Genomic DNA, 27,510 nt, shown 5'->3' with positions numbered 1-27,510 from the left:
TCAAAATATTGCCTGGTGCTCTCCATAGCACTACTGGAAAATGGTACAGAAAAAAGCTTCTTGTAGTTTGAGGGAAGTAACGGATCTGCTTGTGGTTTTTGTTTTCTGTTATTGTTGCTCTCTATGCTCTTTTTAGGTTGTACCTACTATTCTTCTAGAAATTCTAGTTATATGACACATGTAGCATTCGCATCTAAGTAATTCCTTTGATGTGTTAAGTGAAATAGGTGACTATATGATGCACATGATGGAAAACCAGTATGGAAATATTAGAGTATTACAGGATGGTCACAATATTGGAAAAAAAAATGTTTCTAAAATACAGAAAGTGAATAAACTGCTGCTGAACTAGAACTTGCACTGAGAGATAATCTGAGTTATCCTTTGGCATTAGAAGTTGTTATTGTATTCATTTTCTTTTTTATTTTGAAAGCATACCAAGAAAACCTGTTTTCTGGATCCAATCTCCAAGTATTTTTTAGCTCAGTTTTCAAATATTGAACTGATTCAGTGTAAAGGCATGAAAAAAAAAGGCATGTTCTTTCTGCATATCTAGTCAGCACATTGCTGCAGTGAGTAACATTTCGTGTATAACACGTATTGTGTTGTAGTACATTTAAGCACTCTTGTCCCACTATCTTGTCAGTAAGTGAAATCTAGAAGCTGGATTTTCCATCAGTGTGAATTAGACTTCGGAGTTATTCCTGAATTATGCAAGTGAAACCAAGTATTCTGTGCAAGTTCCATCAGTTAAACGTTAAGAGATTTTATAACTTTTTTTTTTTTTTTTTTGCATTTCATTCTGTGGTCCTTTTCTACAATGAAAATATAGCCTGCTTTTGCTGAAGAGATTCACTTGCTTGGTGGACTCTTAACACAGAAGATACTTTTTTTTCTTTTCCTTCTCCTGCTGACCTAATAAATGTCACACTTCATGTCCTGAGCATCTCGTAACAAATCTAGTTTCAGTTTATATTTTAAAATGAAAATTGTTTCTATAGAATGTCCTATTCCCTATGGCACTTTCATGAAAACTAGTTAAAATACTTAGAAAGTGACTGAAATTCTGTTTGTTTGTTTTTTTTCTAGCTTTTAGGTTGTATCTTACAACTTTAAGCGTTTCTGACTAATTGACATGAAAGTGAAGAACCATCACAGATATTTCTGCTACTGAAATAGCAGACAGCTACAGGGAATAACAGAACTTGAGGTTAATATGTCTGCCTTTTCTGGCATTGTGAAGATTCTTGCAGCTCAGCATAGTTTATGATGTCTACTGTGTATGTGCATGCCCGTCTAGTAGACAAAAAGAACTTTTCCATAGTTTAAGAATTGCACAGTGATTTATCAAGGATGCCGGATGGCCTCTAGTTCAACATCCCTCATGAAGCAGATTTCGCAGTGAAATCAGACCAGGTTTTTCAGGTTCTTACATAGTTTGTTCTGGAAAATCCTCGGGAATGGAATTTGCACATGCTCACTGAGTGACTGCAACTGCATTGCTTGGCTGTCTTAATGATGGGGGAAAAATTGTTGGCTTGTATCCAGTCAAGACCTCTCTTGTTTCAGCTTGCTCCTCGTTGGCCTGGTCCCCCTCATTCTAGACTAGTCCTTCTTTTTTCCTTGCTGAGTTCTTAGTCAAACAGATGTCTAAAAGACTTTTTTTTTTAAATGCTAATGTCCATTGTCAGTGAACTTGAATATTCGTCTTGATTTAGTGGATCTGTCTGTCTCTTGAGGTCGTGTGTGTTTTACTTCAATTTTACTAGGCTTGTTTCCTCAGACTTGACCTTGTTTCTTGTCCTGATCACTGAGTCTGTCTTCATCTTTCTGTCTGTCAGTGTCACAAAGTGAGATTTATGGTTCTTTTGGGTACCTGGGTCTATGCTAATGTTTTGCAGCTTAATTCCTTACAGATCATAAAGTATACGTCTGCCTGTTGCAATCCTATACATCTTTTTTCTTTAATCTTAAGCGATTCAGTCTTGTTGTAACCAAGTTTGTTCAGAGAAATATCGTGGAGATGGTTTTCCTAGTCTCTGACTTTGACTAAGTCAGCCTGCTTCTCATCCATGTACTTGATTAAGCTTTTATAACTGCTTAGCCCCCTCCTACCATTTATGCATAATATCTAATCAACGTTGCTTCACATTCTTAGGGGAAAAAAGAACTACTCCTCCCCCCCATGTTTGTACTGCATATGATAGGATTCACCTCAAAGGTATTTTATTCTTCAAATTCCTTCTGTCTGACTCCCTCCTTTGCTGCTATACCTGCCAAAATATGAACATAAGCATAATGTTGCACTGAAATTGCCATCTGTTATTATGATGAAAAACAGTTGTCATTTTTTCCTTTGTTATACCACTATACATTAGCTGTTGTCTGCCTTGTACATGAGATGGTTTGTGCAAAGCATAGCGTAAGAGTCCTCAAGGGCTGGCGTTATCAGCTAGAGAAATCTTACATTCCGTTGAAACATTTCAGAGGATTCATTTTAAAGCTATTTAGAGAATATTTGAATATTGCATATGAACATGAGAAAAAGCTTCTTTACTTTGAGGTTTACAGAGCACTGAAACATGCTGCCCGCACAGGTTGTGGAGACTACTTTCTTTGGATACACTCAAAGACTCTTTGGGCACTTTCCTGTGCAACCTGCTCTAAGTAACTTGTCGTAGCAGTGGTGTTGGATCTGATGGTCTTCAGAGGTCCCTTCCAATCTCTACGGGTCTGTGATGATTCTGTGAAACCGTCATGTTCTGAACATAATGTTTTTGTGGCTATGTCGTTGTGAGGTCCAACAGAACACCTCCCCCACGTTATCTCATTGATCATCAACATTAGATACTATCTTCTGAATTGCTTGTATCCTGCTCTGTTTTCCCACCAGCAGGCACTGAGGTGGTTGAAGTTCCACATAAATAGGAAGCTCCTTCTTGTATCTGAAGACTGTCTTTTCTTCAGGAAAGATGACACCTGCCACAGTGTTGCTACTTTGGTTTGCTCTATTCCTAAACTGTAAACACTCAGCTGGCTCTGATCCATCCGTTGATAGTTCTCATTCTTGTTGTTCTTTATAAAGGACAGTTTTCCATTTAAGCCTTTCTGATCTGTACTTCTTGAGGAGCCTGTGTTTGTCTGTGAGTTTGCAATCCCAGTGAGATTGTAGATATGCTATTAACATAAAGTGTATTTGGTCAGTAACAGCAAAGACATTACCTTGTCTCTACACTGAAAATTTGACCATGGGATGGCTTTTACAGGTTTGTTTTTAATTTGTTATATTTTGATGACTTTTCTTTTTAGATTCTAAGCTACTTAGGGAAGAGCTGTGTAACTCTCCATTCCGTTGTTATTAAAAAGTTATGTTGGGATTTCTCTCCTATGAGCACTTCTGAGTCATAAACAAGTGAGAACTGAATAGCCTGCTCCATTAAAAGTGGCTGACTAGTGTAGGACAAGATTTATTCTTTGACCTTTCTGGACTTCCTGGATGCACTAGCCGTTAATATCTTGAGGCATCAGGAAAATGGAATTCAAATAATAAAAGGCTTAGTAATTTATGTTTCTTGTATTAGCGAAATCAATTTTTTATTAACCTCGTATTCGTACTTCATGTCAGAAAATGATGTGATATTGCATCTTGCTGTGTCCTAGTTTTGGCTTGGATAGGGTTAATGTTCTTTGTAGTAGCTGGTATGGTGCTGCATTTCAGATTTTTGATGAAAACAGAGATGATAGCACACAGATGTTTTAGTTGTTTCTGAGCAGTGTTACACAGAGCCAAGGACATTTCAGCTTCTTGTGCTGTCCTCTAGTGAGGAGCTGGGGGTGCGTAAGGAGCAGGAGAGGACAGAACCAGCACAGCTGATTCAAAGTGGCCAAATGAATGTTCCGTACGAGGGTGGTGTCACGCTGAACCATAAAAGCTGGGGGAGAGAGGGAAGGAATGGGACAAGTAGTGGCATTTATGTTCCCAAGAAACCATTGTGCGATGAGCCTTGCATTCCTAGGAGTGACTGAATGTCCGCCTGCTGATGGGAAGTAGTGAATTAATTCCTTAGGCTGCTTTACTTGCGTGCTCAGCTTTTGCTTTGCCTAGTAAACTGTGTTTATCTTGACCCATGAGTTTATCTTTATGATTCTCTCCCTTCTCTCTGTGGGGGCAGCAAGTGAGTGCCTGTGTGATGCCTAGCTCCTACCAGAGTTGAAGCACAATGTCTTAATAGCTTCTCAATAACAATTATGTGGTTATATTTTGAATTGTACTCAGTTTATTATAATTCTTTTCTTCCATTGACTAGTTTTGCTTGGTGTGGGAGCACATCTGGAAGTTATCTGCCCGAATCAGCCAGGTAATGTGAAGACTTAGCAAATTATGACTCTGAGGTCTATAATTTCAATCACAAGCCATTGCTGGAAGAAAGTTTGTGTATGTTGATAGAGTGACTACACTTCTAGATTTCTATTGAGATTAAACACAAAGTGGAAACTGCGAAATCTTATGTAAGGCATAGTAAGCCTATCTTTTCAAATCAAAGTATTAGCTAGAACTTTATCCTGTGAATTTGAGATAGCTTCATAAACAACTGATTTTGGATGTAGTGACATCTGTCCCATTTGAATTAGATTTCCGAACTGTCAAGTCATCTTTATTTGTCTTTGGAACTTGCATGCAGTAAAATGTAGGCTAAAGACTACTTAAATAGAGCACTGAATGTGCAACATGTCTGGTGATGGCCTGATTCAGTGGAGGGGATAAGTGGTTCTCAGTTGCCATTAAATTGTTAAGGAGTGTAGAGTTTTAATATCTCACAAAACATCGAGTGGAAACGTTAATGCATTGCTATCATCTAGCCCTACTTAACTGACAGCTGCTGTGGCTTTGGTGGTGATGCAAGTGAGTGCCTCTGAGATTGCAGCTTTCTCTTTGGTACTTCTGCATGCGAGAAAGAGCAATGTTGATAATAGTGTTCTGCTTCACTAGCCTTAGTGATGATGGAAGCCAATATGTATGCTTCATTGGCTTTTATTGGTGTGTTGTGCAGATCTCCTCAGCCCAGGGTAAACTCAAACAATGCTTTTTGTATGGCCAGCTGATACCTTGGTTCATGTATGTCTCCTGATGTTGCGGTTATGGTGTGCTGGTGGTAACAATACCAGGAAGATCATCGCAAACAAACAAAAGCAAGTTGTTAGAGCTAGTTTCTTCATTTTCTGCTTCCTACAGAGAAAACTTGATGGATCAAAGATACCATAAGTCATGGTTCTGACTTACGAGATCTGGTTCTCTGAAGTTTATGAAAGCAAGCATACCTGTTAGTGCTGCTAAACAGCTTTTACAATGCTATAGCCTAATTTTGCCTGAAGAGTAAAGTTTGACTCATGATTATAGTGAGGGTTACAGTTAGTCTCTTAGGCTGTCCACCAATGGCAGAATTCCAGAGATGCAATCAGTAAATTTTGAGCTCTCTCAGATAAATATATAAACATCTACACATCTCGGAGAAAAAAGTATGTGCTGAAATATTGTTTCAAATCATTTCTGGATAACATGAGAAACAGCAACCGTAAGAGAGTTTGGTTTATGCCTCCTCCAGTTTTTCAACCTGCTGACTGCGTGCTTTCTGCAGGTTCTGTCTCACAGACCCATATTATATTATTGGTTTACCCGTTTCTTCAAAGCATACCCACTGCTTTGCACACTTTTAGATTATCTGTGCTCTCTTCAGGATGCAAGGGTTTTAAAGTTTCCTTATACATTTGTAAACACAGTGTAAATATGAGAGCCTGGTGTCTAGCGCCTGAGTCATATCGGTGTCGTGTCATTGTGCAGTAGGTGTGAATTTACGGTCACCTGTGGTCTGCATGCTCAACAGTAGAGCTTTGTGCAGTGCTTTCCACATGTTAGAGTCGTGAGACACCAGGTAGGCATGGAAGATGTCCTCTGTGTGAATATATGTCTGGGGTGGACTTGACTGGAGTGTGTTTCTGTTAATTATTTTTCTTCAGCTCCTCATGGGAATACACTTCTATTAAGATAAATAGTGAGCTGCTATGTTTCTGCTTTATTTCTGTGTACACACTTACAAAATGAGAAGCTGTATGTTGGTATCTTAAAAATGCATTTCAATGATTAAAAGAAAAATTAAGCAGCCTACAGTTTTTTTTATTCTTATCTTTACCTCAGCCCATGTACTTCTGAAAAATGTAAAATAAAAGGCTGTGTGGGCTTGGAGCACTACGATTGGAATTCTTAATCCAGAGACAGAATAGTGTTTTTTTTTTTTTTTCTTCCTCGTCTTTTGCCTGTAAAAGACAAGTTGATTAAAGAGAATATGGTTTATCTTTTTATGAATCAACTGAAAGGGTTATTCTTTAGAAAGGTTACTCTTTAGACAGAGGTTTACTTAAATCATGTTGGTTTTGATTTTTTTTTTTCTTTTTATTAGGAGACGGATGTTTACATTCATTAATAAGGAAGAGTGATAACTCTGTTTGTCAGCGGTGAGAAGGATGCTTCTTCACACTCGCTGCTTGTTCCTGTCATACTGAGAGCACTAATGGGCACCAGCTGGGCTGCAGCTATAGCAGCTTCACCACTTCAGCCTTGCACAGCAAGAGCTGCTGTGGCAGAGCTGCAGAAGGGCCGCCTGTGCGGATTTAGGAAGTATACACTTGAGTTGTTGTTCCCTGGGCAACAGAATAACTGCAGCCAGCTGGCTCTGCACCACCTGAGCTGATCAAAGAGCAAACCCTGTCAGGCACTGATACTTCAGCTCCTCTAGCTTCAGCGGGAATGTCTGCAGGCAATGATGTAGGGAGCATTGTCATTTGGATTTCAAGGTTAAACACAGGGGAATGAAGCAGAATGACAGCAGAAATAAAATGTAAACATTGTTCCCGTAGGTGCTTCCATCTCATGTATGTAGTTATCGATTCTAAAAAATCAATGTAAAAATACTTCATTACTAATGTACATACAAAATGTGTTTCAGAATGATTTTAAAAGAAAGCAGGAGGCTAGCAATAACTGTCTTTGTTTTCCTTCTTCCGAAATACATTAATCAGAGTGATTTGTCACATACATAAGGAAAACAGTAATGAATGTAAAGAGTGTAAACAGTAAAGATTGGAGTGCTTAGTAAAATGATATAATTAGGGAGGGCTGTGCAGTGTTGGACTTCTTCTGCTTTAGGTGACTGCTGCAAGCCCATGACAAGTGCAGACTGTGGTTGTTACATATGGTAGAGCATACTTAAGTGACATGGGGGTGGTTATTCTGCAGGTGGTGCCAGAAGAATGAAATGTGGATGACTGAACAGCTGTGTTGTAATATTGGGTGGTGTGTTCCTGTATAATTGGGATCAGAATCCACTTACAGGATGGGTTGTGGGTGACGATGCTTCCTGAATGTCCATTTAACTGTCTTACACTTTGTCCTTTATGTTATACCATTGCCTGCAAGCATTACTTTGCTTAAGAGTTCTAGGATGTTTCACATCTTAAAATCCTGTATTAAACACTGTTATAAAATAGTGAAGATTGAAATTGTGTTTTATCACTCTCCTTGAAATATGTTTCTTTATATTTTTCAATATCTCTATTGCCTCTGAAAGATAATAACTTCAATTCTGGAAAGGTAATTGCGGTGGGTGAACTGAAGGCAGGCAGAACATGGACAAATGATAGTATAGGTTGACTTTTATTGAGCTTAGGCTGTCTTCAATTCACACCTGATTGAGTAAGGCAAAAGCAGGATTAGTGGATCTCTACATGTGCTCAAACCTCTTTTCTGCTGAAACTGCTGAGTATTGATTAGCATCCATTCTTATAAAGATGATTTGTCTTTTTTTTTATACATTGCATGTGTTCTTTTTGTTCTTCTGCTTTGTCTTTGTTTTAGTAATATTTGACTAATGAAAGTGTTTCCATAGACATAGTAGTTTCAGGTGGATTTTTAGTTTTTTTTTTTTTTTTTTTCTCCTGTTAAACCTTAGACCTTTAGACTGTTAAAAACTCCTAAGTGGAATTTTTTTTGTCCCTATCTAAAATCAACATGGGGAGGGAGAGTTTGAGTGAAGGAATAAAGTTTGAGAAAACAGTAATGTTGTTGGATTGCTTCTGACTGCAAAATCATTTACACCTCTGGTATCTCTCATCTACATTTCATTCTACTCTGCTCTGGTGAGGCCTCACCTGGGGGTAATGTATCAGATGTGATGTCCTCAATACAGGAGATACACAGACCTGTTGGAGTACATCCAGAGATTGACCACAAAAATGACCCAAGGAGTGGAACACTTCCTCTGTGAGGACCGGCTGAAAAGGCTGGGGCTGTTCAACCTGGAGAAGAGAAGGCTCCGGAGAGACCTGAGTGCAGCCTTTTGGTATCTAAAGAGCGGCTGTAAGAAAGGAGACTCTTAGAAAGGAGACTATCAGTCTGTTTTGATAAGATGAGGAGATGGGAGATTTAGATTAGATACAAAGAATTTCTTTTTATAATAAGCACTGAAGCAAGCTCTCTAGAGATGTGGTGGATGCTCTGTCTGTGGAGACGTTCAGAGTCCAGCTGGAAAGACTCTGAGCAACCTGATCTAGCTGTAGGTGTCTCTCTTCATTGCAGGGGAGTTTGACTAGATGGCCTTTAAAAGTCCCTTCCAACTCCCAGTGATTCTGTGTAAAAGTATGGCTTTTTGTACTCAGTAATACAAAAACAAATAGAGGTCTAATTGAGACTGCTTACTGTCTGTGGTGATTACAGAGACTGCATCTCTTCCTTCTGCATTTATTCTTATTTACTGTGTCAGTAATCTGGATATCAATTGATTTCTTAGCGCTTTTACTGGGGTTTTGCAAATTATCTTTTCTAAAGTGGCTATTTATTAAATTTATAGAATAAATTATATTTTTGAAGAAGTCTCTGTAAATGGACTTTTGTGATTGCACCTGATGTTCAGTTGAATTTTTGTGGTTTCCCAGGCTATGGAATTTCCTGAATAAATGTTTGTAAAAAAAATTTTTGGAATGACTTTTGAATCTGGAGACCTGATATGGCTCACTTCTTTGATTATGGCAGTCTCTAGAAATTGCTGAATCAAAGTCAAGGGTTGTTTAAAGAGCTTAGACAATTCCTTCTGGCTTAAAAATCTGAATATATGCAGAAGTTGAAATTTTTGCAAGAGTGGGACTGACTTTAGTGTCATAAGCAAATGCATCACATCTGGAATCAGCAGTCTGTGTTCCTACATTTGCTTTCTTCTTTTATCTTCTAGTCTTGAAATGATTGCATAGTTGTTGAGGAATGTCAGACGATTACTGCAGTCCAGCTAGCCGTGATTCAGTGAATTGATCTGCTGTATGTGACATAATTCTATAAGGGAGTAACAAGTACTTGTAGTTGAGATTAAATGTGTGCTTCTTTTTGTACTGCCATTAGTAGCTTCCTGATAATTTTACCTATCAGTTTTTTTTTTTTTTTGAGGGGCTTATTTTCTCTCTCAGAGGTGATTAAGCAGGAACAAATTTCTAAGGGGAGCACTGTTTGGAGATAGGTAGATAAGCAGGATGTTTAACCTATCTACAATGTCTCTTTCAGTGTTGAAACTGCTAGTAGTGGAAATCTGAAAATTGTCATGGAAGTAGCCCTCCTTGTGAAGCTCTTTCAAGTGCTGTAGTGAAAATTGGTATTGATTTGACCAAGTTGTGACCTTTTCAAATTGCACACTCTGTATGCAGAGGGTTTTCTCACTTGCTTAACTTGCAAAGTAGGGATCTGAAGAAGGCTGTGAGCTCTGTGACTCTCAGGCTTTGGACAAACTTGCTGAAGTTTATTTCCTGCAGGTTGTTCCTGCACCCTCAGAGCTACCAGATCAACTATGTGTGCAGTTTTTTTTTCTATCTCAGTTCTGTCAAAATATGGGACTATTTGCTTATTCCTGACTTCTTGCCTGCTTTCTTTTTAAGCTTGGATCATTTTAACAGAACTAGGTAGAAGGAACTGTGTATAGTCACTCTGGCAGATCTGTGAGTATGGCGGCCTCAGTGCAGGAGGTCGTGTTAATGAGTGTGAGGAAGCAATGCTTAACAGGGAGTTGTTGCTGTTGGAAAAGTGTGTCTAACTCCAGCCATAACTACTGAGAGGTATACCGAAGGTGCACAGTGAATTAGGCAAGGGACTTTTCTTGAATGATAAGGAACAAAAGTGACAGCAGTCTAAGAATTCGTTGTCTTAATCTTTGATCACTCTTTTGGACAGCTTTTTAGGAGTACCACAGGATTCTCTTCTGCAAAACTTTAACTTATGCTTTATGAACGTATAACTTAATGGTTACTTAATGCTTAGTTAAACCCACTAACAACTTGCTTAATGCACTAGCTTGTCAATTATTTTCTGCATTGGTGCTGTGTAATAAAAATTCTAGTTTAAATGTGAGGTAACATAGGAAAAGTAGTTTCCAACTGTATGAATAGCTTTAAGGTACATACGCATGACTTAATCAAAAGACAAAATATCTTTTTGTTTTTATTTTTTGACAGGTAACCGGCACTGTCATTTAAATATTCCATTCATTCATATGGCTTTCTTACTAGTTTTAGGGAAATAATATGAGAGGTTATAGGTAAGAACCAAGTTTTTAGTAGGGTGACATAATGTAGGAGAAAATTTGGGGTTTCTGATGTTAATTTTCTTTCTGTCCTTAGAGAAAATAATTGATGATTAGACCACTAATCTTTCTTGATAGTAATTAAAAAATATGTGGGTTTTTTATTTCTACTTCTCTAAATATGGGCAGAAAAAGATAACAATTGTGAGGAAGAATAAATGACTGCTATGCTGTTGAGATCTGTAGGAAGTCTAATAGGTAAAACTGTATTTAAGAGATGTATGCTAATGTAGTTCTTAAGGAATTTTTTATGATAGAAATTGAATTATGAAAGACAACTTCCATAACTCCTAGAAAGTTGTGACCGTTATTAAATCTAGTACAGTTAAATCGTATTTCAAAAGTAGAGTATTCTCTTCCATTTTGGAAAGGCAAATGGCATCTGATGTACATGATAGCATCAGAGCAGCTTTCCAGAAAGCACGGTATTTCCCCGAGACCAAGGAATGGTATGTCCTGCAAGATATAGAAACTTGATAACTTTTTTCTACTGCTCAAGGAAATGTTTTCTGCCTAAAATATCGAAGTACACTTTTACTTGCTTCTTAAAAGCATCTGTAGGTGTGTGCAATTTGAAAAAAATATGTATATATGAAATTTTATATAATCACTACATACATGAAAACTTCAAGCAGATCCATTTCTGCTTGGTGGATTTTAACAAATTTTCAAAGCATCAGTGTTAAAAGAGTCCAAGTTACATCAGAATTCGGGGAGACTTCACTATATTTTCTTCAGCTTCAACCAGTCTTCAAAATGCTGCTTGTTTACTTGTTTTTAGATTTCTAACATGGAAATCTGATTATGCATGACACTCTACACCTTTATTATTACTATTATTAATACTATTGTTATCCTTTCTCATAAGAATGTACCACCACAATGCCAAAATGTTTATGTTTTGGAAAGTTAAAATGACATTTCAAGGCTTCCTTAAACTCATTGTGCCATCTGAGAGCAAAGATGGCTTCTGAAATGTTCTGTTAACTTTTCACGATTGGTGTTGTGGTTCTTTGCATAGGTTATGGTGATAGCAGAAAAGCTAAGGCTTTATATCCTTGATACAGACCTTTTGGTAATTCTAATCCACCAGAAACTTCTTTGCTGTGTTCTTTAACATTCTGTCATATATTGACTATCTAGGCAGAGCATTCAATAAATCTTAATTTCTCAAACTACTTTGTGCATTCTGTTCAGGTTATTTATTATTTGTATAGAGTGTAAGGCATGCTGTGCATTGACTTGCCCTTTGCTAGGAAATGTAGCCATCTGCTGTTGCTTCCTCATCTTTCAGTGGCACATTGATTTAAAGTGAAGGATTTCCCTCAAATGGTTTGGAAATAGCTGTTTAGCATGCACTATAATTATTAAAAGCTCAATTCTGTGCTAATAAATAAGGGATTATCCCTTATTTATCTTTAGATAATGGTGTGGCCTCTTGACACTGTATTCAACTTGTATGCAACTTCCAATTACAGTAAAACAGTTAGACAATTGCATTTCATATTTAGTGCTTTTTGTCAAATACTCTGTGCTCGTGCATTCTGAATTCTGTGCCTTTAAGTTCTTCTCTTACCCTTGTTTTTCTCTATCAGAAATGGGCATTGTTTTTCATCTTGTTGTTTGTTGTGAGGGTGGCTATTTTGTGTATATAATATCCAAACTGGTCACTGTGGTAGTGGAGACATTTCTGTTGGAATGACACTGAGCCTGAGAAAGCCTTTATCTGATTTACCATCCTCTGTCTTGAAAACGCTCTCGTTAGAGTTGTTCCAAAATAAACATACCTCTAAGTTGGTCACATCTGTTCATGGGTCTTTAATCAGGTACTTTAGACTAAAATCAGCATTTCAAGATGAGAGAGGCTTATGATATTGCCTGATTACTTCTCATCCTCGGGACTTTGTATTGAACACATCTTCCAGTAGGTGGTGACACCCAAAGCTTTCACTCCCCAGTATCACTATAACTGGTTTCTTTGTTCCTGCTGCAGCAGACATTCTTCTGCTTTGAACCCTGGACCAGAAGCTGTTACAATGTGGACATGTTCAGTGCTGTTCTGGTCTCCTCACGTTCTGCACTGATGCAAATTCTGATTATTTTTGGGTGGTGGGCAATACTGTATGTGCACAGACCATATGGTATTTGTTCCCCTTGATTACAGTTATCACAACATATGAGAAAGAAGCTATTTTGCTATACACATCTGAGTTCTGTTTAACTTCTGGAAGATGCTTTTGTTCACTAGAGTTAGAGGAGCGTAGTTGGGTGGGATACTGAAGTTTTGTAATAAACTTATTAGTAGCAAAGGATATGGAATAATGCAATAGGTTAAACTGAAGATTGCTCTTGAAAGGAAAATAGTAAAACTGTCTCAATTGTTATTGTTAAGGGCTCAAGTAATGTAAATTGTGGGTCTTTTTCATTAACATCATTATGGGGATTGAAACTTGGAAAAATGGCCTTTAAAAACATTTATGTTTTCATGAGCGCTGACTTTACTTTTCAAACAGGGAAAGCTGGATTGCATGCATGCTAATTATGAGTTTTGCAGTAACTTGGCTACTAGCTTGAGGTCTGACTGTACCATATTTTGCGTACTTTCCATTCCACTTAAAATCTTTAAAAATTTTTTAAACAGCAGGTTTAAAAAACTGCATTGCTTATAGATTTGTGTAAATGTCAGTGCACTGTATACAAAATATGTCTCCCATACGATGATCTGTTGACATTATTCTCTATTGCTTAGCTTCAGACAGTAAAGTCGTGACATGTGCTGCTGTTTGGAGGATGCCGAAGGAATTGGAATCAGGCAGTCATGAATCCCCTGATGATTCATCAAGCAACACTCAAACCCTGGAGCTACTCTGTCACCTTGACAACACAGCCCATGGCAATATGGCCTGGTAGGATTCTGCATATTTTATAGTCCTAGTAAAAGCCTACAGGAAAGACCTGTGCTGTTAGTTTTGTGCAGACGTATTTTGTAGAAGCTATGCTGTATGTTTTAAAATCATAGTCTTTAAAGAATAAGTACAAATTGGATTTTTGTCCTATAGATAAAAAAGCATTCATTGTAGTCCTGCAATCACATATGGAGTATCATCCTGTACAGTTCTAATGTGCTTCTCCCTACTTGCACTCATCTAAAACAAAGTGCAAAGGTATAGTACTTAGCACTTCATTGTCTTTATGGCATATAAATTTGACATTGTGTCAGTTGAGTAAGTACTGTAAAATGAAGACTGATTTGGCATAATTGTATGTAACTTTTAGCAGGGATAAGAATTCATTGTATTATTTGATTCTTGTTTAACTACTCTTTTCTGTGGCCTAAGAAAAGACAAGGAGAGCTGCAGTATTGGAGAGGGAATTACAGAGGTTTGTTTCCCTTTCTGTTCTTTGAAATATCCATTGCATATTAGCAAGTCCTTTGCTTTGTAGGTATGTGACATGTTCCAGCTGCTTCCTGAACAAACACATTAACGCGTTTGGTTCATATTTTACCAACTGCGGTATTTTTTTGTTTGTGGGACAACATGGCCATCTTCCACTGGCAAGAAAAGTTGAAATTATGAGAACGTGGTCTGTAGTGATCTCAGGAATTCCTGTTCGTCTCTTGATAGAGTGAAGTTGATTGTGTGAGTTGCACAGTCCCTTTCACAATTTTAAGAGAATTTTAAGCAGACTGGAATAAGATAGTAGATTCTTGTTGCATTTAATTTACATTTTTGATCTGAAATTAGGCAAGGATAAGGCAGCATCAATGTTGGATCAGTTGTAAGTGTCCTAAAGGAGTGGAAGGGGCTTCTTGTGTTTGAATTCGGACACCTGATGTGTGAGATATATCCATCGTAATCTTATTATACTTAGATACATACATGTAAGAGTAATTTTAAATTGTATCAAAAGGGAAGAATAGTTAAAATCAGACTCAGTTCCTTTTCAAAATCTGGTTATGTGAAAATTTCATTAAACAGTAGGAAAAAAAATGTAGAATTTAGAAATGATAGCTAGATCAGTTGATTTTTAATGATGATGTACATTTTTGCTCGCAGTTCTACAACTCTGTTTATAGATTGGAACTGAAATTTCATCATCAAAAAAGAGGTAGATAGAAGGTAATATTTTTTAGGTTCTTTAGAAAAGGTTGGTCACAATGCATTCAAGTATACATTGTTAAGGCTACTTTATGCCAAAATCTCAATTTAGTTGATCTTAAATTTCTTTCATGATAGCAACTTCGGTGCCTTGCTCATTTTAATATGAATAATTTTCTTTCTAACACTTTGATAAGCAATTCCATTCTTTATTGTTGAAAGATTCTGATAATTAGTTTCCAATATAGTTGGGAACACTGAGAAGTTTGTTTTTTTCTTTTATCTTCACATTTTGCCCCTTAAAATTTGTTTTGTCTTTTGAATTTTCTAAAATCTATTTCTCTCTTTCTGTTTCATCAGAAGAGAAGGATGGAAAGGCACATAATGCTTTATATCAGGATGTGGATTTCTTTAAAGACAAGAAATCTGCTATAGTTGGTAATAAGTTCATGAGCAGTTTTGTCTCCTGTCTTGTGACTGTTTGGGTTTTTTTTTTTTTTTTTTCAGTATTAATGCTTACAAATATTTGCTACCCATTATCTGTGTAGGTTTTCTTCAAGGCACAACTCCATTACATTTGTTCAGTATTCTCTGGATTCTCATTTTATATTCAGACTTCATTGTTAATCTCTATAGATCTGTCTTACCTCTATCACTTTAATATTGCAAAATTTCTGTGTATATAGTTTGTTAAAATTTCACTTAATGTTTGTATCTCATCTCTACTCTTTAACACAGTGACAGAGTGCTTTTCTTATTAGGTTACATACCTGCATGCATCTTAGTTGGTACTGTTGAGGTCAGATCATCATATGGACAACATAGATGCAGTCATAAAGGGAAAATGAACAGAAATTACAGAAATAAGTAAAATGAAAGCTTAACCATGGGAGGCCTGAAAGAGGAGGAATGAAAAATTCAGTTAAGTAGCAAACAACTGTCAGTTGCTATAGAAATTTGAAAAGGGATGAATACATTAGGAAAATGCATAATTTGCAAATATATATAACATATTATACATATGTAATGTAGGTAAAGCCAGTAACATCATTAAGCTTTTTCTACGTACTGAAGTTGGATTTTTGTGTCCCACTCAATAAATCCTAAATATAGACTTGCAAATTTGATCAAATCTGAAAGATAGGAAATTATTTTCTTCTGTGAAGTCTCTGTTTCAAGAACTTGGAGATGTCTGTCATTGAAACATTGAACTAAATTTTTGAATTCACAGAAGAGAAAGCTATAAGTGAGCATTCTCATAATTTTTTTTAAGTCTGCAAGTAAAGTATTGACAAGTACCATCTTTTCTTTATGTGTGTGATTGCACAGTACAGAGCAGCCTCATTAAAACTGGTTTATTGTAAAGGTCCAAATTTGCAATAGCATTCTTTTCAGCTTGAGTGCGAGTTTACTTAAGACACCACATTACAGCTCCAATTTTGTTGTTCCATTAATGAGCACCATCACCTGATGCAAGTTATGCATATTTGTATATGATGCCCTGAAGACAAATGGGTATGATCAAGAAATGAGATTCAGAAGTGTTTTACTTATTTTCTTTTGGAAGAAAAAAAGAAGCCAAGTAAGAGAATCAGAAATATGTACAAAGAAAAGGGAAATTGGGGGTTTAATTACTTTAACACTGTCAGGCTGTACTCAGGTAACACTTGCATTGCTGTCATATTGGTAACATTAATTCTTCTGTAGTGTGCAACTTTGTTAGCAATCAGGATCTATATATTAAAATTCTACCTTACTATTTATTTCATTACAAAAAAGTGTCCAAAACAATTCAGTGATCTGTATCTGATAAATTGAAACTTGGAAGTAATGCTTCTTTTAGGAGGATCGCGTTTTTGTTTTTTTAAGTATTGTTTCTTTTGAAGTAAAAACTTCATTTTAATACTTCATATGTCACTGTACCAGAAATATAATTGTGAGAAAAGAGCTCCTTCCAATATATGGGAGAGGTTTGATGAGTACCAGGAGTGCCAGTCAAATGGTATAGGATATATAATACTGTTTTTCAGACTCTTTTTTTTAAGTAGTTGCCTAGTAGATAGTAATTGTTTGTGTCATAGGTCTTTCATTTCCTAACATAATACAAAAACAAATGAGAGCTATCAGGAGCTGCATGTCAGTGCAGCTGATAATTACAGGCAGTTTCAAATAATTGTCAGCCTGTTAGAATAGCTGTTCCACAACTGTTTGATTACACATGCTTATATACTGTATCACCCACCACTGGTGTTAACAGCATTGAAGTATATGGATTTTTTTTAAAACATTCTGTATGATAAGAGATTTCCCCGAGGATGTAACTTAAAGCTGAGCTGCTTTTCTTTATTGTTCTCTCCATTTTATTCTGTCCCTTTCTAAAACAGCAAAAGCTTTAACTTCATTCTATTACTTTTTCCTTTCTTCCTTAATTGTTTACAGGATTTGCTCTCTTGAGTCTTTAATTATCTTTTATTGTAAATAAATCCATAAAATATACATCAATTGAAATGGTGGAAAGTTTTTTTTTTTTTCTTGTATTCATCATCTCATTCTCCACCTCTCACATCTTCTAAAATGTGGCCAGAACTAGTAGAAGAATTGATAACCCAGAAGTCTCTTTCATCCCTTTGATTTTTTTTTTTTTAGTTAATTTTCAGTCATTATGACTATACAAGTTTAAAACACTAAGCTATTTTTGTAGTAATGTATACTAGGGAATAATTGTAATTCATTAACTGGCTACTGAAATAACGTTGTGTGTCCAGTTTATAACATTGGTTTTTAATCAGGATTTGGCTCTAGTCTGGTAGAGCACAGGAAATCATAATGAAAACGAGATCTGATAGTGAACGCTGGGGGAAATACAATAAGCTCATGAAGTATGGCATGTAGAGCTTGTGAGATGTATTCAGTTAAGTTTTTACCACTTGTGATTAATTCAGTAGATTTCACGTGATCTAAATGAAATAAAGTTTTGTTGAAGTCTTTGCAGTTTGTTTACCGTAGGTTTGTAAGTCATGGAAGGTAGGGAAAGTAGTATAGAAATATTGTTACGCTAAAACACTGAGTGTGTATAGTACTATTTCACTTTTCCTTCTTAGCTTTGAAAATAGTTCTTCCATTTCAGTTTTTGCTGTCATTTTCCCTAGCTTAACTGCTGAATAAGTTGAGACTTTACTCAACTGAAAGAAAGATGATACTTTTTATAAAGTTTTTTTATTTAGCTATTCTCAGCACTAAAATCTCTTAGGTTATATCTCTCAAGTTACTGCAACCTGAAGAACTGTAAGCTCTTCAGTAAGAGTTCTTACCGTACTCCACAAGAACTGTCCTTGTGTAGAGCTTGTGTATTTTATTGCTGAAAAATGAATGCAGTAGAGTATGGCTACCTAATGTCTTCAGTCTGAAAACTGTTAGTCCCTGCTTCCTTTCCACTGAGAGGAGATCTTGCTGTTGAATGTTTCATAAATTGTTGCATAGGCTGGTTCTGTTTTATTTCTACCAGTAAATGCAAGACATAGGTAAACCGGTCAAGCTACTGACTGGAGATGTTGATTCATATCTGTAATTGTTCATGACAGCTTTGATCAGTTTAGCTCATATATACAATCTCTATAATCAGTTTACTCAATTTTTCATTGCTTTTTTTAAGCTTTATTAACATTAAAATGTACTAATTTGTCATGTAATGCACACATTGTCTACATGGAAACTTGAGATTGTTAATCAGCTATAGTGGTGCTCATTTTTGATCATCACTTCCAATTGCAAACAGTTCAGTAGAAATTTAATATTATTTTAATGTTAATTTTTTTTTTTTTTTTTACAAAGTAGATTAAAATGATTCCTGTATATTGATTTCATGCAACAAATTCACTACCATGCTTCCTGTTAGATTGTGAACTTCTGGAATTCAGACTGTCTTTATTTTTTTCATAAATATCTACTCAGTGTTGAAAGTGTGAGTCTTATTGAGGAGAGGCCAGTCAGTTCTTTTTCTTGCTATAAACTTGTCTAATTGTGCACCTGCTTAAATGGACATGCAGTGAGACAAATGCGGACACTGAGGCCAACCCTTCATTATTTTGCACTCACAGAATCACAGAATGGCCAGGATTAGAAGGGACCTCAAGGATCATGAATCTCCAAGTCCCCTGCCACAGGCAGGGCCACCAGCCTCCCCATAAGATACCAGACCAGGCTGCCCAGGGCCCCATCCAGTCTGGCCTTGAACACTTCCAGGGATGGAGCATCCACAACCTCTCTGGGCAGCCTGTTCCAGCACCTCACCACTCTCTCTGTAAAGAATTTCCCTCTGACATCCAACCTAAATCTTCCCTCTCTCAACTTAAAACTATTTCCCCTTGTCCTGCTGTTACTGACCTTTTCAGAGAGTTGATTCCCCTCCTGTTTGTAGGCTCCCTTTAGGTATTGAAATGCTGCAGTGAGGTCACCCCATGGCCTTCTTTTCCCCAGGCTGAACAAGCCCAGCTCCCTCAGCCTGTCTTCATAGGGGAGGTGCTGCAGTCCCTGATCATCTTTGTGGCCCTCCTCTGGACCCTCTCCAACATCTGTCTTTCTTGTACTGGGGCTACACACTTGGATGCAGTACTCCAGATGGTGCCTCACAAGAGCAGAGTAGAGGGGGACAATCAGCTCCCTGTCCCTGCTGACCACCCCTCTTCTGATCGAACCCAGGATACCATTTGCCTTCCGAGCTGCAAGAGCACACTGCTGGCTGATGTTAAGCTTTTCATTCATCAGGACCCCCAGGTCCTTCTCTGCAAGGCTGCTCTCAAGGACTGCTCCTTCCAGTCTGTATGGATTCCTGGGATTCCTCCAGCCCAAGTGCACTTTGCACTTTGCTGTTTTGAACCTCATTTGGGTCATCTGGGTCCACCTTTACGGCCTGTCGAGGTCACTCTCAATGGCATCCCTTCCTTCTAACGTGTCAACAGCACCACTCAGCTTGGTGTCACTCTGCCTTTCCTTTTTAAAAAGTCTTCTGGGGTCATCAATGTTTTGATGACTCAAGGGGAAAGTTGACAGTTTAGAGTATGTATTTCCTATGTCATTAAAACACTCTTGCATTCGTTTGTGCAACAATTATGTTTTTCCAAATGTAATTTTTGGAACCAGAGTGAAGTACAAGATAGGTGTCTTGGGGTCTAGTTCAAATGAACCTTTAACTTTTTCATCCTCCTTAGCAGTGTCTTAACCAGAAAAGGTACATAAATCTGCAGGATTTAATTTTAATCTTTAAATTTATTTAAACCAAAAACTACTAGCTAAAAGCTAATCTGAAGCATCAGGTATTAGATGATAACGAAACAAGGTAAAAGAAAACACACATAATTCCTTGTCTGCTGCTTATAGAGTCTCTAAAGAGTGGTGGTGAAGTTGGCACTCAATTTCTGAGTGGCAGCTATGATTTTTACAAGTATCTGTCCATTTCCGAAAACTGTAAGCATCAGCAGCTGTTATCACATTCAGGAAAATGGTATTGCCTGGTTTATCTCTTTTCTTTTTTAAAGATTATTACCACTTCTGCTGTGTCAAAAAATAGTTAACAAAAAAATTTAGAATATATATGTTGTTTTGAAAGTAAATTATTTTTTTTCAGAGTGTTTTTTCCCCTTTTCCTTGTTATTTCATGTGTTTAACAAGCAGTCATTAATGCTTAGTACATCTGAACATGTTATGAAGAGTCATTAGAATAATCACTTAAATTATAAAATGTGAATGATCACTGCAACCACACTCCTAAAACAATGAACTTTCATAACTGATAAATTAAATAAGAGTGGAATGGGGATCTTACAAGGACAGTGTTTGTGCGGAGACCTTTTCATTCTAAGGAATGTCAGCTGGATTATAATTGGCTCTAATTAGCACACTATTCAACTATAAAAATTCTTTACCTTGAAGCTCAATGACACACAGAGATGTGAAATTTCTTCCCACCTTTGAAAACATCAAAGAAACTGCTTTCACTATAGTTTTTATAACTGAAGACTGAGTGGTCAGTGTAGGAAAGAAGCAAATATGTCAACAGGCATCAAGAATATTGATCTCTGGCTAGAAGAACTCTTGAAGAGTTAATTGGTGAAATCTAATTTTATTGTGTTTAATTGAAAGAATATCTACATATAATGACACCAAATACTAGTGTAATACTTCCAGCAATATACAAGAGAAATGGGGGGAAAGGAGGGAAGGTATAACTAAAAATAATAATTATTAGAATCTTGAAGATTTCTTAGCTATTCATTCAAAATGATGATTTTGATGTCTTTTAAAATTGATAATTCCAAAACTCTTTTTTTTTTTTTTTTTTGCATGGTTCTGTCTCCTCAGTCTGGCTCTTCTTCATTGTTCCATTCATCTGTCTGTAAATCCAAATACTTGTATCACTAAAAATATTGCATTAGAAGTAATGAAACTGTTTGCAGAAGAAACAGAGAATTTTGAGTGGAAAATCATAGCTGAGGTTGTGACTGAGGTTGTGTATCACTTCTTTCCGTTTCTTGTTCTTTGCTATTTTCTTTGCTATTATTTTGTATTTTAAGCTTGGATGGAATCCCATGGTTTGGATCTGGAGCCACCCAGGTCTTAGAAAGGTAGAAGTGATACAGATTTGGAGATTACACTATGAATGCTCCCGTATTAAGTGCCAAGCTAGGAATGTAGCCAGTGGCTGTCTCATCTCGGGCTTGCTTATCTATGAGTGCATCTACTCGTGCAACCCTGTACCATCTTTTCAATCCAAAGACTGACCTGATTCATGCAAGAAGTTAGGCAAGAAAATTTATGTCTAATGATATTCTAGTGATCTCTTGAAACTTATCAGTAGTTTTTCTTCATGTGTGCTCTAGAGAACAGCATGTCAAACGCTGTTAGACCAAAACCTTAAGTTATTCAGAGATTGGAGAAAGTTTCTCCATGATATTCTTTACTGATATCAGTTGTGATCTCTGTCTTTTGCTCAGCTTCTAGAATTATTGAGTACAAAAGCCTGTTCTCATCAAATGACAAGTAGTATCCTTTTAGCCTTTCTGTTATCTCCAGCAAAATGTTAGTTTTTGTGTATGTACTTAGCTGTACTTCCTGTACCCACTGGCAGAGCATGCTGCTTCTCATAGCTTGAAATAGAGGACTAATGATTACTTCCGTTCCTTCATGTATAGCACAAAGATGTGTGTTAGAACTGTGATGACAGCCTCAAAATGCAAGAGGTTTGCATCAGCGCTCTACTGTTTAGGATCTTTGGTGCACTTCATGGTTTCGAGCTAAATTACTTGTATTAAGTGCATGTCAAACCCTTTGTTTTGTTCTCTGTGTGTATGCAAAGTGATTTGTGTTACAATGACAAAATCATTTTTCATGAATCAGTATGTGGGACAGATAGCAAATGAAGTATGGATTTCCAAAAACTCTTACAGGTAGGCTAGCATCTAAGGAAGCTGGATGACATTCCTTTTCCAGACAAATTTTGATCAAAGATCTCTCAAGAGAAAAAGGGAAGGATGCATATTCTAGAGCAGACAAAAATTCCATAATAAAACCTTATTTTGTATCATGCAGTCTAAGTAAAGGACACTGCAATCTATGATGTGTAAAAGTTGCAGGTTTTGCTGTTTAAAATATGAGCCAGTTTCAGCTGAAGGGAACAATTGTTAAAATCATTTAGGTGTTGAAACTGATTGGATCCACAAAATTAAAATGTCTTTCCAGTTCAGATTCTAATTGGCTCTAATGCTTGATTTTTTTTGTTTTTAATTGTATTACTTTATTATTATTTTGTTTTACAGTGTTATGTGGGAACCAATGGGAGATGGTAAAAAGATAATTTCTCTGGCTGATAACAACATATTACTGTGGGATTTGCAGGAAAGTTCAGCCAAAGCTGTGGTAAGCATTTTATTTTTTTAAGAAACGATAATATACTTGAATGTAGCATGAACAGTACTCACCAACCCCAAATTTGCTCATCTTTTAACTACTTGTTCCCTGATGACTTCAAAAGTATCTTGTCTTCAGTGGGTGTTGGGGGAAATGAATGCAGTGTCAATTGACTTGGTAGTTTTTAAGAGAAGAGGTAACTGAGTATATTTATTTGTTGCTAATGGTTAATTATTTCCTTTTTACTAGAGTTGCCTTTTCATAATGCTTCTGAAGATCAGCATTGCTTTACTGATAAACATTTATCAGGGAATACTGATGATAATAAATTCAAGGATTTTCTAATTGATATGATAATAGATTAACCAATGTTAGTTAATATCTCACAGCCCTGTATTTTATATTTAACTTAAAACCTTTGGATGTAGATGTCACTTAAATTCCCACGCTTACTATGCACTGCTTTGAGTTCTCAGTTCTAAACAACGTCTATTCAAATTGATTCACTCATTTATTTTTTTTTTTAGAACTGTTTTGTCTGATATTCAGGTATGTAAGTAGTAAGGCTGGTATGGATTTGTCTCATTTGATGCCTCTTGTTCTGGCAGACTGAATGAGCAGTTTGTTGCACATGTGCTCTTAATGATTTTTTTCTGGACAATATCTATACTAGCCTAAAGATTAATGATTTTTATTTTTAAATGAACTATCCTTTTCTATGTCCAGATCTGTCCTTGTGAGATCAAAATTCAAAGTAGAAGATGGTGTCTTAGTCCTCACTAATATTTCAGTAAAGTACAGGTGGTTTCATTAGAGTTCACTGAAATCATTTCTTCAAGGCTAGGACAGGCTTTTTTCAGATTTATTTCTTTTGTAAAAATATTTCATTCGTTGAGGATAAAAATATACAGTTCTGTTCCGATCATATGGCATTGTTTAACTGTTCTTTTTTTTTTTTTAGAACCTATTCTTTTTTATTTCCAGTCATTGTTCTTCTGTAATTCTAATATTTTACCATACTTCCTTTTTACAGCCATTAGTGCCTTTACTCCACTGATCCACTTGAGCACTTAAGAACGTTTTTAAGTTCAACTATTTACTGATAACCATTTTACATTCTTCTAGATTTTTTTTTGCCCAGAATTTTTTTTCAAAGTCTTACGTATTTTTCTTGAAAGAGCTAATTCTGTTGTCTGAAAATGGACAGCAGTCTTATTCACTTTCTCATTACCTACCATAAATCACTTTTCTGTGTTTTTTTTTTTTATTTGAAATACTGCAATGAATCGGTATGCTGTCTTCTACTAGGCAGAATAAATCATGTGAGATTGGTGGTACCTAAAATATGCCTTTGTCATGTTTTCTTTTATTTGGATAGTCACATAGTCAACTTTTCTGCCTTTAAAGAGATGGAATGGGTTATTTTCTTGCTCGTTTGGGATTTTACAGAAGGATTCTTGCTGTCTTCCTTCTGTTACACAAGGATCATTTATGTATGAAAGTTCCCTCTCATTTCTTCACTGTCCTTAGCTTTACATGTTTTTTGTTGCCCTCACATACAAAAAAAAAATGTATATTTTGTGTTAGTATCCGGGTGGAGATCCAAAAAGAATCCAGTGTTTTAATCTGCTTGTATAGAATGCCTCTCAGTGAAACACTTATGAATATCACATGCAACGTGACCAAATATGTCTGTGTGCTCAGGCACTTTAAATTTGTGTAAGTTTTAATCAATTAAAATGTAGTTATTTTGCTTTTCTACCCCCTCTCCCCCCTCAGCTTCTGTACATTACTAGAAATGCAGCTAATTTGCAGTGACTGTATATTGGGGTTTTCTCCATGTTCACACGAAGTTAGAAGGATGACAGTTTTCTTTACAACTTCAAGGTGAAGTTGATTATTTTATACCTTCTTTTATTAACTGTATGGAGATGTACAGATGTCTGTTCATGGTATGCGAGCCTTGTTTTGCAGCTGAAACCTTTTAACTCTTACAGACTGTAGATTTGTGATCTAATGGCTTCTATTATCTTAATAGGCATTTATGTGATGATATGAGCACGTGTGCGTTGATTTTTGTTTTAATGCTGCTGTACATTTATTCAAGAGCTTTTGATGCTAATTCTTTTCCTGCAGATAAAATGCGGCTTCTTGATATGGAAAAACACATTTCATGAGTCTTTTATAGCTGATTATGAAACTGAAAGCATATACTTATTTGCGAGTTTAAGACAGCTACAAATGGCTGCAGTATGTCCATATTGTCTGTACAAAGTTTCAACACATACAGATATAAGACTGCTTAGTTTAGGTTATCAAGAAGCATAGTACTTCTTAAAACATTGCACTGTGTAAGCCTTTGTAGAAATTACTTTAAGATACAAAATCAATTCTATTTTCCTAGTTTTCTCCACCTTTATATTAGGATTTTGAAATTCTAATTACGCTTGAAATGTTAGGCTGTTGTGCAGTGTTCTATCCTTAGTGGAACTAATTTCACTTAACTTTACATTTAGAAACGTTTCTAATTTCTGTTTTTGTGTTAGCTCTCTAGTTCTGCGGCCTTAGAAGGGAAAGGACAATTAAGATTTACTTCAGGACGATGGAGTCCACACCACAATTGTACACAGATTGCAACAGCCAATGATACCACTGTTCGGGGATGGGATACACGAAGCATGAGGTAAAGAGCAATAGGACAAAAAATTTTCATCAGGAGGTGGATTTTTTGTTGCTCCTACCTTTTCTTTAAAAAAGCTATCACTTGTAGATGGAATGTTTGGGATTGCATAGCTAGTGTATTCACAGTTCAGTAAAGGGTTTTCAGTTGTTTCCCTCAGCTCCAATTCTGACTTGGATATTGCATTTTACTCAACTGTGTACTAGTCTGGAGATTGTTCAGTGCATAGGCATTAGCTGAATGAAGATATTCTGTATATCAACCTGAAAACCAGGATGCAACATCAGTCCTGAGTATGCTATGAGTTGTCTTCATAGCATACTATGTAAAGCTAACTTTAATCTCTGAAGGTAGTTCAGAGTGATTTCACTCTTCATTTTTCTGATTTTAATAATATACTGTACTGTATTGAAGACTGTAGCACACCAGTCACGTGAAACTACAGAATCTTTCAAAATCATGTCAGTATCAAGTAATGCTTTGAATCTACCTGATAAGGTGTTTTCTTTCCTATTTGGTTGTGATTTTGATAAGTAAAGGAGTGATGTTGTGCACATCTGTTGTCATGACAACTAAAGCCTCTGCAAGGTTTTTTTAAGATACACTTTGTACCTTAGCACATAGTAATTTATCACTAAACTGAGAAGACTGATGTCTTCTAATAACTTTTGTTTTCTTAAAGGGGGATGACTTTAAATTTAGTTCTGTGGTTCCTGCCAGCTCAGGGGTGTTGCAATAAATCCCTATATTTGCCAGCTTTGTATGTTTCTGCCTTACAGATTTGTTTAAGTTAATAAACAAAAGTTAAAAATACAAATATAATGATTAAATTTTTGAATGCCCGTTCTTGTATTTGAAAGTTCTGTTCTTCGTCCTGTAAAATGATCTATAAAGGTATAACTTGATACATATGTGTGTGCTCTCATTTATGAAGAGGTAAGGTCCAAGGAGAAAGGTGAGGTTGTTCATTTGTTTGTAACATAGAGCATGCAGGACCCTAAGATTAAACCCTGTATTTCTAATTAGATAGTGTTAAATGTTGTGAAGTCTGCTTCATGTTCTGTCTTGTTAGAGAATAACATCTCTATCTTGTTTTAAATGACTTCTCTGAGTGACTTGTAACAAAGATAGTCCAGACATTACCAAGGTCTGCAATAAAGGGTATTTGGTTAACAAAAGCAAACCCTGGAATTTTGGTTGCTTTAACTGAAGGTCACATTTCACTGCCCTTGAACAAATTCAAGAGAACTAGGCTATGTCAAAGAGCTATTTGCAATGTACTTGAAAAAACCGTGCAGGATTGTCTCATCTCCAATCACACTGTAATATGACTAGAATTATGTGAATATTTGATGAGGACTAGCTTGGCTAGAAGTTGGAGTTTAAAGCCAGAGATATATAAACCATGGCAGTATAAAACACACACAAAAAAAGTCAAGGTCAGAAAACTGCTATACCAGCAAAGACAGGAAAGGAGCTTCTAAAGCATCTTGAATAGCTACTTCTATGAGAGTACAATTAAGGTAACTGTAAGAGAGAGTAAATAGTATTGAATGTAGCAAAGAAGGAAAGGAAAAAGCAAAAGGTTGGCAAGAAGACTGTTAGACTAGACTGCGAAGCAGTTGATCATTAGGAAACTTAACCAGGCAAAACATCATGAAGCAGAGGGGAATAATAACTAGGCTGAACAAATTTGTAGAGAGAATTATATCAGGGAAATTAGGAGACCATAAATAAATTCTAAAAAAAAGTGTAAGAATATGAGAAGGGAGTATAACTAGTTGGAGAAAATGTTTGTGTGCCCTGGTGTAATCCTACTAATTTATGGTGTAAGTGGGAAATTGAATATGTGCTATATTGCTGTAGGTAAGATAATAGAGTGAAAAAGAATATTAGGATTTGGAAAAGAAAGGGATTGATCAAGTGGTCAAACTAACAGTTCAGTTAGCATAAAGGCTTTCATGGTAAGCACAACTGAATGCAGGGTAGGCAGAGAATGGAATTTCTTTTCAAAACTTCACACATCTCCATGAGCAGTGCAGTCAAGAACAAAATTTAAAAAAATATATGTTAATAATGAAGGGAAAAGTATTTTGTATTTGGAAAAAAAAAAAAAAAAATCTCAAAGATGTTTTAGGAAATGAAGAGGAAGTGTAAA

The 27,510-nt window shown here is 36.3% G+C and overlaps 1 protein-coding gene across 1 annotated transcript in view; it reads left to right on the top strand.

Moving 5' to 3' along the window:
* The window catches only part of EIPR1 (EARP complex and GARP complex interacting protein 1), a 63,538-nt gene that overhangs the window by 23,231 nt on the left and 12,797 nt on the right, over positions 1–27,510 (top strand). The window contains exons 4-6 of the mRNA XM_085217969.1: positions 13,420–13,576; positions 22,582–22,681; positions 25,219–25,355. Coding sequence (XP_085074095.1) covers positions 13,420–13,576; positions 22,582–22,681; positions 25,219–25,355 — 394 coding nt within the window. The remainder of the gene's footprint in view (positions 1–13,419; positions 13,577–22,581; positions 22,682–25,218; positions 25,356–27,510) is intronic.

The sequence above is a fragment of the Meleagris gallopavo genome, chromosome 2, assembly GCF_905368555.1.
Source record: "Meleagris gallopavo chromosome 2, MGAL_WU_HG_1.1, whole genome shotgun sequence".
NCBI classification, from domain to species: Eukaryota; Metazoa; Chordata; class Aves; order Galliformes; family Phasianidae; genus Meleagris; species Meleagris gallopavo.
Note: the sequence above shows the minus strand (reverse complement) of the source record. Positions and strands in the feature narration are given on the sequence as shown.